This window comes from Daucus carota, chromosome 1 (assembly GCF_001625215.2).
Source record: "Daucus carota subsp. sativus chromosome 1, DH1 v3.0, whole genome shotgun sequence".
NCBI classification, from domain to species: domain Eukaryota; kingdom Viridiplantae; phylum Streptophyta; class Magnoliopsida; order Apiales; family Apiaceae; genus Daucus; species Daucus carota.
In genome coordinates this window covers 30,828,118-30,844,360 of record NC_030381.2, presented here as the reverse complement: position 1 = coordinate 30,844,360, position 16,243 = coordinate 30,828,118, and the positions used below count along the sequence as shown (strand labels likewise).

The following is a 16,243-nucleotide window of genomic DNA, read 5'->3' as shown; positions in this document are numbered from 1 at the left end:
TCTTTAAAACCTTGCACTAATCCAATCTTTACATGTATGTGCTAAAACATTTAGATTTTAAGAGACACCGGGCTCTGATTACCACAAAAGCTCATATCAAGTTTTCATATGTTGCTGGTCTCAAGCTAAGGCATGCAACATAGCCATTTCCAATATCCTCAGCCTCAAATTCTTTGACAAGTACGCCACCATCACTAAGCCCGAGAGCAAACTGATTGTGTTTTGTAGGCTGTAGATATAATATAGAAGGCAACTTCCCGTCAAGAGGGTGGTATTGCTTAAAAGTAAATATGCAGTCGGGTTGATAACAAAGTTTATGGAAAATGATGCCGAGTCCATGAAAACAATCTGCGTGTTAAGAAAGCAGGCATATATGGACTGACCATCACATGAATATGCAGCATCACCGATGAATCCCCCAGGATTCCACTGCAAGAAATATATAAGGAGCTTGAAGATTTTCTTCTGTCATTAAAATCTTAGATGTTACTCTCAGTAGCACAGTGACACGATATTCCACAGTCGCATTTTTAGGAAAATCAATGTCAATTTCTGTCGAATATTGAATGTGTTCATGTAGGTATATATATACGCACAGAATTAATATTTATTTGTTATATGCTTGATCATTAATACACATTAAAGGTGCACCCAAAATGATCACCCGGGCCTTTTTCAAATATGGTCCTGGGTGAAACTTGACAATCAAAATCCTTCATGGCGTACCATTTCACAAGCCCAATAGGCTTCAAACAATTTATAGCAAATATAGTATAAGACTGACAGTAAGAATAAAGATGAAAGTACCTAAGTCTGTTAAAATTTATAGCAAAAGCACAAACCACCCAGCTGTCTATCAAGTTCAAATTTAACCATCCATCTAAACACCCAAAATACTGAACTTTTACGACTAGACTACTACAGCCTAGACCTGCATCCCATTAACCACATTAAACTAAAACAGTATAAACTAGCAGAACAGATCACATCCAACGACTCTCACGCCTCCACGTCAACAGCATCGGCCTTCTTGGCAGCAGGAGAGCAGAACTTGTTCCCATAAAAATCCCTGAAATAACCAAACAGTATATAGCATAAAAGTACAGTGAAAAATTTTATTTTTTAAGATTTTAGTATAATTCAATAATCTGACATTCTTACCCCTATTTTTGAAGCATTTTCTTCATTGTTTAGCAAACTTCAATTCCTGGAAAATTGCTTGAAATTAATATGATTATATTTCATGATTAATTATCAATTTATAATTGTAATGACTAAATCAACATTCACCAACATAGTGTTTATATTTAAACATCACAAACAAAAAACGACCCTAATCTAAAATCAATCATAGAGATGAGAGATTTTGAAATGATAATTTACAAGGATATACCTGGTATTCTAACATATGAACAATATTCACAACCCCCGAGAAAAGAAAGGATAGGGAAGGACAGTACAGATGGAGAGACCTGGATGGGCGGCTAGATCTAGTTTTGTGGGAGATATTTACAAGAGAAATGGCACAATGGATGACTATTAGGGTTTGAAGAACTAAATATTATAGTTTATTGGGCTCTACAGGGTGTTGGGCCCTAAGAAACTATGGGCACCTAATAATAATTCAAAATCAAGGCTAGCTATGAAGTTGTGTCCCAAGCTGGCAAGTTGTGACGGGGGTATTTTGATTATGTATCATACTTGTATAAATCAATGATATATGACTAAGTAATTTAATAATAAATTAACACATGTAACTATTTTAATTTCAATGTATATCTAAAATTTGTGTACCAATACTTTTTAAAGTCGCCATATTTTCATATAGATAACAAAATAACAAAAATTATTTAAATTAAAATACATATAAGTATTCTAATTTAAATAGTTCTCTAATAGCTTTTGATATATATATATATATATATATATATATATATATATATATATATATATATATATATATATATATATGCTCTTGCTCAAATGAGAACCCAACTAATGTGAAATATGAGATCTAATTTCAATCACACATCTTTATCCCCAAATTAAATCACAACCACACATTTAAACATTTATTTTTATAATTTATGTTTTTCATTTACCTCCCACCCCACCCACCTCTCCACCCACCACCCACTTGCGTCACTGCCGAACCCCAAATCTGTTCATCTCTCTCCCTTCCTCATTTCATCCCTCTCTCGCTCTTCATCACTTTCCCACCTCCCCCTGTGGCTGCTGTTGCTTGCTCGCCCCGGCGAGACCTCTGATACACACTTGAATCACTCTGGTCCAGCGATGAATCGCCGCCACCGACCACCTGATCAACTCCGTCTTATCTCTTCGCCGCCAACGTCCTCTCGATATGGCCCCGATGTCGTCGCCGCGTTCGGTACGAACACCAGATTCGTGCTTCTGTTTTTGTGCGCTCAGATCTAGAGCAAATCGTTTATGTTGGTTAATGCTTGTCACCATAACTAGTCATTGAAAAGATTGGTTGGATTTGGTGATTTTCGTTTTTTGATGGTGTTTTTTGATTTTCCGACGGTGATTTTGTTTTGTAGTTGGTGATTTTTCGGATTTTTTGGGTGGTGGTGGTGGTTTGTAGATGGTGGAGGTGTGGTGATTTTAATTTTCAGGGGTTGATTTTTGATTTTCTGGCGGTGATTTTTAGCTTTCTGGTGGTGATTTTTATCTTTTCGGTGGTGATTTAATGTTTGCCGGTAGTGATTTTCTGGTGTTCGCCGGAGGTGGTGGTGGTGGTCAGCGGTGGTTGAAGGTGATAGGCAGTTAATTGGAATACGGTGAAATATTAAAATATTAAATGAATGGTGAGAGATGAATATAATGTATTTAAATGAGTGGCTGGGATCAGATCTCATATCTCATCATAAGAGTGGTTCTCATTTGAGTAAGACCATATATATATATATATATATATATATATATATATATATATATATATATATATATGTGTGTGTGAGTATGTATGTATGTATGTATGTATGTATGTATGTATAGAGATAGTATCAAATAAAAACTTTTTAAAGTTACAAACTTACAAACTTTTTTTTTGAATTTTTTTATTCTTCTATCGTATTAATCCTTAGTTATAGAAATTATCTATGCTGAAAAATTCTTGAATAAACATCACAATTTTTAAAAATAACGAATAGATAAATCGTGCATTCAACACATTTGTAACTAGGGTTCAAATTAATGTTCACACAACCTTGGTATAAAGTAAAATATTAACCTTCAAAGTAAGTTGCCTAAGCTTAGATTTCACACAACCTTTCCAAGCTCACAGATCTTCCTCATCTGAGACAAAAACATTAATTTGCAGATTACATTGGTATATGCTTCAAAGAATGGCAAGATTTTGAATAAAGAATCCCAATGACAGAGTTCTGACCTCAATTTACTAATTTAGTAATGTACTCAATTAACCTAATATAAATTGAATAATGAGTATAACACATTTAATCATCCAACTTACTAGAATAACAAATCTTGTTAAAAATTTCACATCGAGGACTTAAAAAGTCAAAATTATAACTAATGCAAAAGGTAATATACTTATTTTAAGATCACGTCTCTAGCTTAATAATGTTCCGAACTCTATAGTTAATTGTCCCATCAAGTTGCATTCACTTATTGAAATAAATCGGCTAGTATGTTCCAAATAAAACCCGTCTTTGATAGCTATCTTATGCAAGTAGCTCACATGTTGTATATGTCATTCAATTATTTTCCACTATAGCCTAATGTGATATTCATAATGTACACATGATTTTAAATTTGCATTTAAATATTAGCATAAAAATGACACTGACCACATAGTATCTACAATATTCCACTAGGAAATAAATGAAATAATGAATAATTGATCCATGATAACATTCTTACTCCAAAAGTTTACATGTAAATAAAAGATACATCCAAGAATGACCGGTATATACTAAGTGATTTACATACACAAAACAGAATATCACAAATTAAACCTATGTTGCTTCAATATTGTTTTTGGGCAACCAATTAATGAGACATCATCATATGAAGCAATTATAATAATATGCACAATTGCACATTGATAATATTTGCGTGCCGCAAAAGCATTTGTGTGCCTTAAAGAATGAACAAAATTCTCATAAGTAATCCTATTGAGTAGCATTGTAATAAATTTCCTGGGAAGAAAATAGATCGATAGTAGTAAATAACATATAAAAGCTTATTTGTGAAAAACGATCATTAGGGTACCATTGTGATAATTTTCCATAAATGTTTTACCTATGACATCTTTTTTCGAAATTGAGATATGTCCATTATGACATTCGGTATATGTAGATATCTCCAAAGGATTAGCAAGGATTGTTTAAAAGTTCTACATTTAACATCAAACAAAATTTAAGTCAAAGAAATTGATGAAATATTAATGTTGAGATTTAGATGAATACCTATAACCACCTCCATATTTGGAACAAGCTTAAGAATTTGATTAGCAGCCTCGTATCCAAAAGAGTTCAAGTAGGCCACTTAATAATATATAAAAAGTAAGAACTATAATTCTAAATTTATGTGAACATTATATTTCATTTGAAAAGTATACTAAACAATCAATTATGTGGCCATCTTTATTCTTAAAATTACACTAATGTGTATAAGGTAGAAACACTATCCTTACAATTACACTAATATTTATAAGGTAGAAACACTAAGTTATAAATAACAGTCTAAAATTTCTTCAATAATTATGATTTCAAATTACCTAAAGGACGTAAATATGCTATCTACATAAAATTATACAAATTCTTTAAATGAATTTAAATTATATCATTGTAAATCCGAGCATTGCCACCCATAATGTTTAGGTAATTAGGAGCACCAACCATATAAACTTAAAAAGACAAATTACAGGAGCCTGGTAAAATAAATAAAAGGGAAAGTTAAACATGTTGACTCGTGTAAATTAAAATAAATATTAGTTTAATTAGTCGATTGCAAACTTTTTGAGTTCAGTTATGAAATTGCAACTTAGAGGTCAGTTTGATTATGATTTAGCCTATTAACCCTTTCCATGATCATCCAAATTCTGTTCCAAGCACAGATTAAAAACTCATGCAATATACAAATAATCCCATTTAAACACTCAAGCAATATACAAATCTATCCTCAAAATTACCCCTACTCCCACAGTCCCACACGCATTAGCATACTCTCACGAGCAACGCTAGTTTTAAACCAAAGTCAAGTCCGGAGGGCGAGGGTTGTTACTGTAACACCCCAGTCCCACATCGAGGAGTGTGGAGACTTTAGTTCAGTTTATAAGCATAAGTACTACTACCAATTGCACCAACAAATCATGATCTTTTGGGGGCCTGTGGTGGGCTTGTGGATTACCCAAGTTGTTGCAGTTGGGCCAATATATTTGGCTTATTTTCGGATTCGGAGTTCGGGACTTGACCCGATTTTCGAAAAAGACTCGGGATTTGACTCGGGTTGTCACATATGGTATCAGAGCGAGGTTCTCGAAAGCTTGATTCGTCAAGTTGCCGGAGGTGGGGACACGAAGGCTGGTGGTATTATCCCGCAATGGACAGAGATCCGGAGGCGGGGACACGAAGCCAGCCGGTATTATCCCACAATGGTTAGAGAGGTTCGATCTGGGCCTATGGGCTATCCGTTTCGGCCTGACGAGGACGTCAGGAATTTAAGTGGGGGAGTTTGTAACACCCCAGTCCCACATCGAGGAGTGTGGAGACTTTAGTTCAGTTTATAAGCATAAGTACTACTACCAATTGCACCAACAAATCATGATCTTTTGGGGGCCTGTGGTGGGCTTGTGGATTACCCAAGTTGCTGCAATTGGGCCAGTATATTTGGCTTATTTTCGGATTCGGATTTCGGGACTTGACCCGATTTTCGGAAAAAAACTCGGGATTTGACCTGGGTTGCTTCAGTTACACCACCACCTGCACATAAGACAATCAAAATCCTTCCCGGCGTACCATTTCACAAGCCCAATAAGTTTCAAGAAATTGCATGGAACAATAATAAAGCAAATATAGTATAAGACTGACGTTAAGAGTAAAGATGAAAGTACCTAAGTCTGTTAAAATTTATAGCAAAAGCACAAACCACCCAGCTGTCTATCAAGTTCAAATTTAACCATCCATCTAAGCACCCAAAATACTGAACTTTTACGACTAGACTATTACAGCCTAGACCTGCATCCCATTAACCACATTAAACTAAAACAGTAAAAACTAGCAGAACATATCACATCCAACGACTCTCACGCCTCCACGTCAACAGCATCGGCCTTCTTGGCAGCAGGAGAGCAGAACTTTTTGCCTGTGTTTTTTATGTTATAGTGGGTACTTCTGGCTTCACTGTACTTGGTAAACAATTGTATACACAAAAAAAAACCCTGAAATAACCAAATAGTATTAGCAAAAAAGTACATGAAAAAATTAATTTTTCAAGATTGTACTATAATTCAATAATCTGACATTCTTACCCCTAGTTTTGAAGTATTTTCTTCATTGTTCAGCAAACTTCAATTCCTGGAAAATTGCTTGAAATTAATATAATTATATTCCATGATTAATCATCAATTTATAATTATAATGACTAAATCAACATTCACCAACATAGTTTTAATATGTAAACATCATAAAAGTCCTAAATAAACAAAAAATGACCCTAATCTAAAACTAATCATAGAGATGAGAGATTATGCATAGGTTTGTGGGTAGAAATGATAATTTACAAGGATATACCTGGCATTCTAACATATGAACAATATTCACAACCCCCAAGAAAAGAAATGATAGGGAAGGACAGTATAAAAGGAGAGATCTGGATGGGCGACTCTATCTAGTTTTGTGGGAGATATTTACAACAGAAATGGTATAATGGATGACTATTAGGGTTTGAAGGCATATATATTATAGTTTACTGGGCTAGACAGGGTGTTAGGCCCTAAGAAAGTATGTGCACCTAATAATAGTTAAAAATCAAGGCTACTAAGTTGTGTCCCAAGCTATCAAGTTGTGATCGGGTATTTTGATTATGTATCCTACTTATATCAATGATTATTAAGTAATTTAATAATGAATCAACACATGTAACTATTCTAATTTCAATGTATATCTAAAATATGGGTACCAATAGTCTTTAGAGTCACCATATTTCCATATAGATAACAAAATAACAAATAAAAATCATTTAAATTAAAATACTTATAAGTATTTCTAATTTAAATAGTTCTCTAATACCTTTTGATATATATATATATATATATATATATATATATATATATATATATATGTATGTATGTATGTATATGAATATGTGCATATGTGTGTGTGTGTGTAAACAAACCTTATATCATATTAGGTAGCTAGTAATATAGTATGCCATAATGATTTAAAAATAATCAAGATTACACAATATTATATTGTCTTGTAGTACCAGGATTTTTATACCTTTCAAGAGGAACACAAAGGAAGTACAATCGAGAATGTATTAAATTTATATCCCACAAATAACTTTTATTATGATGTATTGTAGCTCACAATTGCTTTAAAAATATTATAAAGTATTGATATGTTCGTTTAGCAGTGTTGCACATATTTATCCATGATTTCACACATAAGTCTAGAGACAAATGACTACATTATTGATTATATTATATAGAGATGATTCATGAGAAGTACAAATGAGCTTAATTTGAATTGTGTCATATTTTTTTTCTTTATTTTTGACCGGACGCCATACCATATAAATAAAAGAACACAATGAAAGGAAAGAAAAGAAACATCTGAGCTGGAAACAACACCTATTTAGGTAAATAAAGTAAAATATTAACCTTCAAATTAAGTTGCCTAATATGAGATTCACACAACCTTTCCAAGCTCACAGATCTTCCTCATCTGAGACAAAAACATTAATTTGCAGATTGCATTGGTATATGCCTTAAAGAATGGCAAGATTTCGAATAAAGAATCCCAATGACGAGTCCTGAGCTCAATTTACCGGTGGAAAAAGCAAAGGCTACCATATTAAATAAGAAAAGAAGCTTATTTTGGGTGAATGGGGCAAGAGAATGCCATTGTGATATTTTTCTATCAACGTTTTACCTCACATATCTTTCTCTCAAATTCAATTCGGTCCTTTATGACATTCAAAATAGACTACATAAGATTAATATCTTGTCTTAATATGTAACGAAAAGGTCAATTATAAAAATGAGTTGAATAAAGAAAGAATATGCATAAAGTCATATGATTAAAACTGTTTGAGCAAAATGAGTACTCACAACAAAAGCAACCACAACCACAAACATTGTATGAATTATTAATTACATTGGAGAGGAATGATATATGATAAAACCCAATACTTGATGAAAGCTTGATTCGTCATGTTACCAGAGGTGGAGACACGAAGGCTGGTGGTACTATCCCACAATGGCAAGAGTCCAGAGGTGCTTATGCTTATAAACTCAACTAAAATCAAATCTCCACACTCTTCCATGTGGAACTGAGGTGTTACATGTCAATAGATGTTCCCTTATTTATCAAATGTTTAATGATTGGAACTTCGAAAGAGAAATATATAAAAATTATAATCTCTTTTAGGTAGAAACAATACCATGATTGGAAATTTAAAGAGAAATATAAAAAAAATTATAATCTCTTTTAGGTAAAAATAATACCTTATATATGTGAAAATTCATTTAAGGTACCTCCAGTATATATAAAAGATAACCTAAATAATATAAAAAGAATGATGAGTAATGTTTCCAACTCTATAGTTGGCTGTCCCATCAAGCTGCGTTCACTTATTGAAATAAATTGGCTAGTATGTTCCAAATGAAACCGGTCTTTTAATCGATATCTTATGCAAGTAGCTCACATGTTGTATATGTCATTCAATTATTTTCTACTATAGCCTAATGTGATATTCATATTGTAAACATGATTTTAATTTTGTATTTAAATATTAGCATAAAAATGACACTGACCACATAGTATCTACAATATTCCACTAGGAAATAAATGAAATAATGAATAATTGAGCCATGATAACATTCTTACTACAAAAGTTTACATGTAAATACAAGATACATCCAAGAATGACCGGTATATAGTAAGTGATTTACATACACAAAACAGAATATCACAAACTAAACCTATGTTGCTTCAATATTGTTTTTGGGCAACCAATTAATGAGAGACATCACCATATGAAGCAATTATAATAATATGCACATTGACAACATTTGCGTGCCGCGAAAGCATTTGCGTGCCTCAAAGAATGAACAAAATTTTCATAAATAATCCTATTGAGTAGCATTGTAATAAATTTCCTGAAAAGAAAATAGATCGATAGTTGTAGATAAAATATAAAAGCTTATTTGTGAAAAATGATTCTTAGGGTACCATTGTGATAATTTTCCATATATGTTTTACCTATGACATCTTTTTTTCCAAATTGAGATATATCCATTATGACATTCGGTAATGTTGATATCTCGCAAGGATTACCAAGGATTGTTTAAAAGTTATCCATTTAACATCAATCAAAATTTAAGTCAAAGAAATTGATGAAATATTAATGTTGAGATTTAGATGAATACCTATAACCACCTCCATATTTGGAACAAGCTTAAGAATTTGATTAGCAACCTCATATCGAAAAGAGTTCAAGTAGCTCTAACTCATGTACCATGTATTTATAGAATGACATAAAAATTCATCGCTACATCAATAAATTAATGTCTAATTAAAATTGTGATATACATAACGAAAAATAAACTTTTAAGATCAAATGTAAGTTATTCATAACATACACCAGTAATAAATGATGAACAATTAGGGGAGACTTTAAAAAGAAATACGCTCAGATAAGACAAATATTTAAATGAGGAACTAAATAACAAAAGAGGAAAGTGTGCACACTTAGTTCATGTTTTTGACTCTAATATGCAATATGTAATAAGGCCACTTAAAAATATATAAAAAGTAAGAACTACAATTCTAAATTATGTGAACATTATAATTTCATTTGAAAAGTATACTAAACAATCAATTATGTGGCCATCTTTATCCTTAAAATTACACAAATGTGTATAAGGTAGAAACACTATCCTTAAAATAAATATTTAAATGAGGAACTAAATAACAAAAGAGGAAAGTGTGCACACTTAGTTCATGTTTTTGACTCTAATATGCAATATGTAATAAGGCCACTTAAAAATATATAAAAAGTAAGAACTACAATTCTAAATTATGTGAACATTATAATTTCATTTGAAAAGTATACTAAACAATCAATTATGTGGCCATCTTTATCCTTAAAATTACACAAATGTGTATAAGGTAGAAACACTATCCTTAAAATTTCTTCAATAATTAGGATTTCAAAATACCTATAAGACGTAAATACACTATCTACATAAAATTGTACAAATTTTTGAATGCATTTAAATTATATCATTGGAAATCCGAGCATTACCACCCATAATTTTTAGGTAATTAGCACTTTAGGTAATTAGCAGCACTGACGTCATATAAACTTAAAAAGACAAATTAGAGGAGCGTGGTAAAATAAATAAAAGGGAAAGTCAAACATGTTGACTCGTGTGAATTAAAATAATAAATAAGTTCACATCAGCATTGTAATACATAACCTACAAAAATGAGTTCAAATACATTGACACTAATGATACATAAGCTCATATGAGCAAAGAGAACACGTAAGATGCAATAATGAGATCTAACTACATTAAGATCAATAAAGACTAGGGAAACTTACATATTACAAGTTTTTAGGATGATATATTCAAAATTAAATTACACTAATAATTTATTCAAAATAATATATGATTTTAAAACTCATACAAAGATGATGGATTTGGATATATTCTCCCAATTCTAGTCCATGCTAGATGACCAGAACCCAAATGTTGTTTTCTCATTATTCTTTGTTATAAAAAGCACTACAAGAAAAAAAAAAGTAAAGATAATTACGTATTCATATATATATATATATATATATATATATATACACACACACAAATTAAGCAATCTTATAACTAGATATATATGATCAAGGTTATTCTTTTTAATTAGTAAAGTCTTTTTTTATTTCAAATATACCATTACTATCTAGTTGACGTTCGTAAAAAAAATTAGTGTTTAAAATGTAAACTAAATTTAAAATATATACTAACCGCTATTTCCATTGCCCCTGGTGTAGTATACACTAAAGGTGGGCATTTCTTTCCCTTGCTTTCCTCCCTGGCCTTCCTCGAAGCTTTAGTTGTGTGTGTCCTTTCCCACAACTCGAGGCGTTTCGGTTTTTTCCCTTTTTTTTCTGCCATCATTTCCTAACAACAAATTAAGGGAATAAAATCAACCACATTTGATCCAACATTTTTGATTTATTAGTCAATTAATTAAGCATATGTAGCATTAATATTAATTCATTAAGAAATAAAACTGCACTTGATTACTTGTAAAATTCTACATTTAATAAGTTTTGAATTACCATTTCGACAACTTCAAATGATTTTGCACCTGCAGTGTGCAAGGTCTCCACTTTTTCTCAATTCTTTGCTCCAACCTCGGACCGATGCCTGTGACCTTCACTATCCCAGTACTTCAACAAGTTTTCCCATAGAGGGGCTTGAAAATACTTCGGCCTCAGCTCTTTTGCTGACCTCCCAGTTTCCTTCTTTTTTTTCACAAAACGCCGCTTCTCCTCATTCATCATTTTCTTACATGTTCTCTTCGCATGCTCCTTGATACTCCAAGTGGCCTCAGTTCGACTCTGTCCCCTCAAATTTTTGTAGAAGTGCTGAAGAGAGATAAAGAACATGTCAATTATATATATATATATATACACACACACATACAAGGAATATACGCACACACACACATATATATATATAGGATGTAAAGAGTAGAAAATTAAGGTACATATATACATATACCTTAAACACAGTTACAACATCGTCCATCCAATCCGGGTTTTTTGCCATAATATCAGTATAGGTGTACGATCCAACAGGCCAGTGATCACGAAGTATTGCAAGCAAAGTCTTTTTTGCTTCGTCACCAAAGATACTATACAATTAATGATAAAGAAATCTTAAGACGAAATCCAAAAATAATACAATAGAAAGCAAGTATAACTCTAACTAGATACAAATGAAATGATTAAGTGAAATTACCGCCCGCCATGAATGTCAATACGGGTAGGTTTTCTCGGCAGCTCTTCCCCAAACCTTCCCATCGAAGCAGTTCTGGGCCTGCGGATCAAGCGAACAAATGGAGTCTGACTTTCAGCTTGAGTTGTAGAATTGCGGCGTTTCTTACCACGAGTCGTACTACCTTGAGAAATAGCCATTTTCTTTTTACCTTTGTCTTTTTTTGGCACCATAGCCTATACATGAACAATGATATATATAGTTAGTCAACTTAGCCAATGACATATATGTTAGTTTCATTAGTATCACAGATTTTCACAAGACAACTATCAAGTATAGTAAGTAATAACATAATTATCCCGGCTGTCCTAAGAGTTAAGAAAAATTCACTAATTTCACTTGTGATTTAATTAAATGATTTCAGAATCAACAGTAGTACCATTATGTGAATGCAGAAAATACATATTAATCAAATTGACTTGCTCCAAATCAAATATTATTTATCTTAACACGGAATATATAATCAACAAAATTAAAATAATTTGGGCAAATATTTGAAGGACACGGGAAATTCACTTATTAATAACAGAAATTCATAGCAACAGATAAATGCCACTGTGCAAGAGATACAAGTATACAACAATCAAGTTTCACCATATTCTCTTATCAGGTTTCACCATATTCTCTTATCAGGTTCCCCACAAGTTATCACAACTTATTGCACAAACCAGAATCTAGTATTTTCTCCTATCATGAATGGGAAACTTATCAAGCAAAGCTACATTCCAGCGCAGAGCCACTTGGGCAGCATCCCTGTGATTAAACAAGGCTTTAAATATCAGCATGTCGCCCCTAACAAAATTTTGAAGCTATACTCCCTCTATTTTAAAGTCGTTCTAACTTCTGGCACATCGTTGATGTGACAATATAGATACTTAATAATCAATATAGATACTTAATATAGATGTCGGAAAGGCACCGGAATCTGTGCCTGCTCATTTACCAAACCGTGGCACACTAGCTCTACAGTTGATGCATCTATATTCTATAACCATTAATGCGATAGCCACCTTGAGACTGAAAGCCTTAGCCAACTAATTCTATCTAGAGTAGCAAACTGACAGTGATGAAATACTTTTGAGATTCTGCAGTAATAATCTGAAGATTATTAATTCTATCTAGAGTAGCATGTCACCATGTTAAGAATATATAATAACAGGGCGCTGGCTGTAAATGTTTTACTATTATTACATATAAGTTTAATAGTTATTACTGTTAAGAACTTGTTTTGGTAACCGTTGCAATCATGGAAAGAGCCAGCATCCTTCTCATGGTGAGTTGTAACATTCCTCCTTTATACAAGAAGGAGCTATCACTTTTCTAAGTAAAATTAATGTCAGTAGAATGATAAACATATTTATCAGAATGACAACAGTTCAAGGTTTAGCAAGGCACTGGAACCTTTAAAAATAACATAGATTTTTATAGATAAAAAGGTTAGGAACTACAAAAATGCAACCTGCAGAAATAAGCATTATTCTAATATTGATGAACAAAAAAACAGGGGTCAAGTAAGAAGCATCTTAAGTTCTTAACAAAGAAACTTATACTGAATGTATTGCGCGGCATAGCCATTTGTCTCATTAAAAGGAGGAAACTCTTGAAAGTATCGTAAGCTGGAGGATACAGTACCATCCAAGCATGTTATATAAAATGCTCCAAACTAAAACCAGCCAATTACATAAAAAACAAGTCCAAGATTATGCTAACTCTGTGTCTCTAAGACCAGGAAAATGTATCTAATTTGATACAAAATTTCATTTACGATATACGAATAATCTCAGGCCTTGTAACCTGAGTTAACACCTAGAAAAGTAGTATATATATATAAATAATAATAAAGAAAGAAATCATTCTCTTTCTCACCAATTCAGGTTGCAAGTTGAGAAGGTACGTAAGAGAAGTGGGATTAAATATCCGAAAATGTATGGTCTAGACTTAATTAGTGGGAAGTGAGAGCTTTGGTTTATTTTAAGTCATGTTTATAGATTTTGTTTTCCACTTGCAGGATTGAATTCTTGTCTAAAGATTTTGAGTCAGCGTTGAATCTTTAACTAAATCTGCTGCTAGATGGGTAGTGCAGACAGGAGTAAAGCCAGTTTGTTAAACATTATATGCCTGATGCTTCTTAATGATGTTACCTCAGTCGCTTGTGTAATGACATTGGTGACTTTAGCAAGGACTCAAAATGTACGTACTAGACAACGCGCAACCATTTCTGATCATTTAACGGAATCACAAACTTAATAACACCAGACTTATGCAGGGGTGCTTGCACAATAAACCAGACTTAATAACCAAACACAAAGACAGAAAATCCAAACCACTGAGCATAAGAAAATCAAAACCCTAACGGATAAACCCAGAAAATTCATGCATAGGCATTTTACAAACACAAACACAAGCTAATTTGCTATACTTTACCCAAACAAAAACACAAACACAAACTAATTTACACAAAATCTCATAAAACAGATCAAACAACTAAGACAACTAAAATAGAGCCGGATTAAAGGACATATAAACATATATAAACCAGATTAAAGCATCTTTGAACAAATTTGAGCCATAAAAAATCAAAACCCTAACTGATGATATACAGAGAGATACGAAACCCTAAAATGAGCATAGTACAAAGAGAGAGAGATGGGAGAGGGCGTTGATTGCGTGGAGTGTTCAACCACCTGACCAGCTACAACATTGTTATAAAAATAATGGAACTTAAATATAAACCTACATCTATTTTACAAAATTAAATAACTAGAAAATCAATTTTTCATTATAATATTCCTTTAACTAATGTTCAAAACTATTGATTTTAAGGACCAATATAAGTTGAGTAATTATATTCATATCCGTACGGTTGGATTATTTAAATAAGTTATTTATTTTTTAAAAAAAATAACCCTCCGTCAATATTTAAGTACTATAACCTAATATTTTCGCTATAATATGTCAAAAAATAAAATTCTATTGACTTGAATTTTGGTATATAACTACGATGAGTACTTAATTTACGATCCGTAAGGTTGGATCGCCTAAAAAACAAATTTATTTTTAAAAAAAAAAATAACCCTACATCCATATTAAAGAATAACATAACATTTTCGCTATAATATCTCAACAGATTAAATCCTATTGACTTGATTTTTGGTATATAACTACAATGAGTACTTAATTTACGATCCGTACGGTTAGATCGCCTAAAAAACAAATTTATTATTTTCTAAAAAGTTACCCCTACGTCTATATTTAAGTATAACATAATATTTTCGTTATAATATCTCAGCGGATAAAATCCTATTGATTTGATTTTTGGTATACAACTACTATGACTACTTAATTTCGATCCGTACGGTTGGATCTCCTAAAAAACAAATTGATATTTCAAAAGTATACAACCTAGGATAACTTCTGATAAAATCCAAATCCTGAACTCCGACATTTACTGCAATGCATGATTCGTAACAGAATAGTGTTTTTATAATTTTTTTTATATTTTTCTTCTTTTGCTATCATGATTAGTACCTTAAATTAGACCATATCACAAAGATTCTACATTTTTCTGCTGTTTGAAAAATTAATTTGAAATCAGTTAGTCAGTATTTATTTTTTGTTATAGAAATACAAAAATTTTAAAAATCAAATATTAACTGATGAATATTATTCTATTAATTTATTAACTGACTAAAAGCTAGTTTCAATTTTTTTAAATTTTTTTTTTAAGTTTACTTAGCCGGATAATTTTTTTTGTCTCAAAACCGACCGCCATAGTAGTAAATCAGTCGGAAATGACATAACGAAATGGTCGGTTTTCCGCACTTGAGTTTGTGGTCGGAAATGAGTTAAATTTGGTCGGTTTTCTGTGTTAAAATTATGAGTTTGGTCGGAAATATATTGAATGTGGTCGATTTTCCGGATGTACAATGTTTTTAGTTTTTTTTAAATAGTTTACTTAGTCGAATAGAA

The 16,243-nt window shown here is 32.1% G+C and overlaps 1 protein-coding gene and 1 long non-coding RNA gene across 2 annotated transcripts; both read right to left on the bottom strand.

Annotated features, from left to right (window-relative positions):
• Positions 1-765: 765 nt before the first annotated feature.
• LOC135150851 (uncharacterized) lies at positions 766-1,508 on the bottom strand. The gene is made up of 3 exons (XR_010289271.1): positions 1,394-1,508; positions 1,162-1,207; positions 766-1,069 (listed from the first exon to the last, which is right to left on the bottom strand). It is a non-coding gene; the product is annotated as an uncharacterized LOC135150851 (long non-coding RNA).
• Positions 1,509-11,559: 10,051 nt separating this feature from the next.
• On the bottom strand, positions 11,560-14,174 carry LOC135150849 (uncharacterized). Its single transcript, XM_064088304.1, has 3 exons — positions 12,239-14,174; positions 11,999-12,131; positions 11,560-11,862 (listed from the first exon to the last, which is right to left on the bottom strand). Exons 1-3 carry the CDS (start codon positions 12,445-12,447, stop codon positions 11,611-11,613), a joined length of 594 nt encoding a protein of 197 aa, XP_063944374.1. The 5' UTR covers positions 12,448-14,174; the 3' UTR covers positions 11,560-11,610.
• Positions 14,175-16,243: the final 2,069 nt, after the last annotated feature.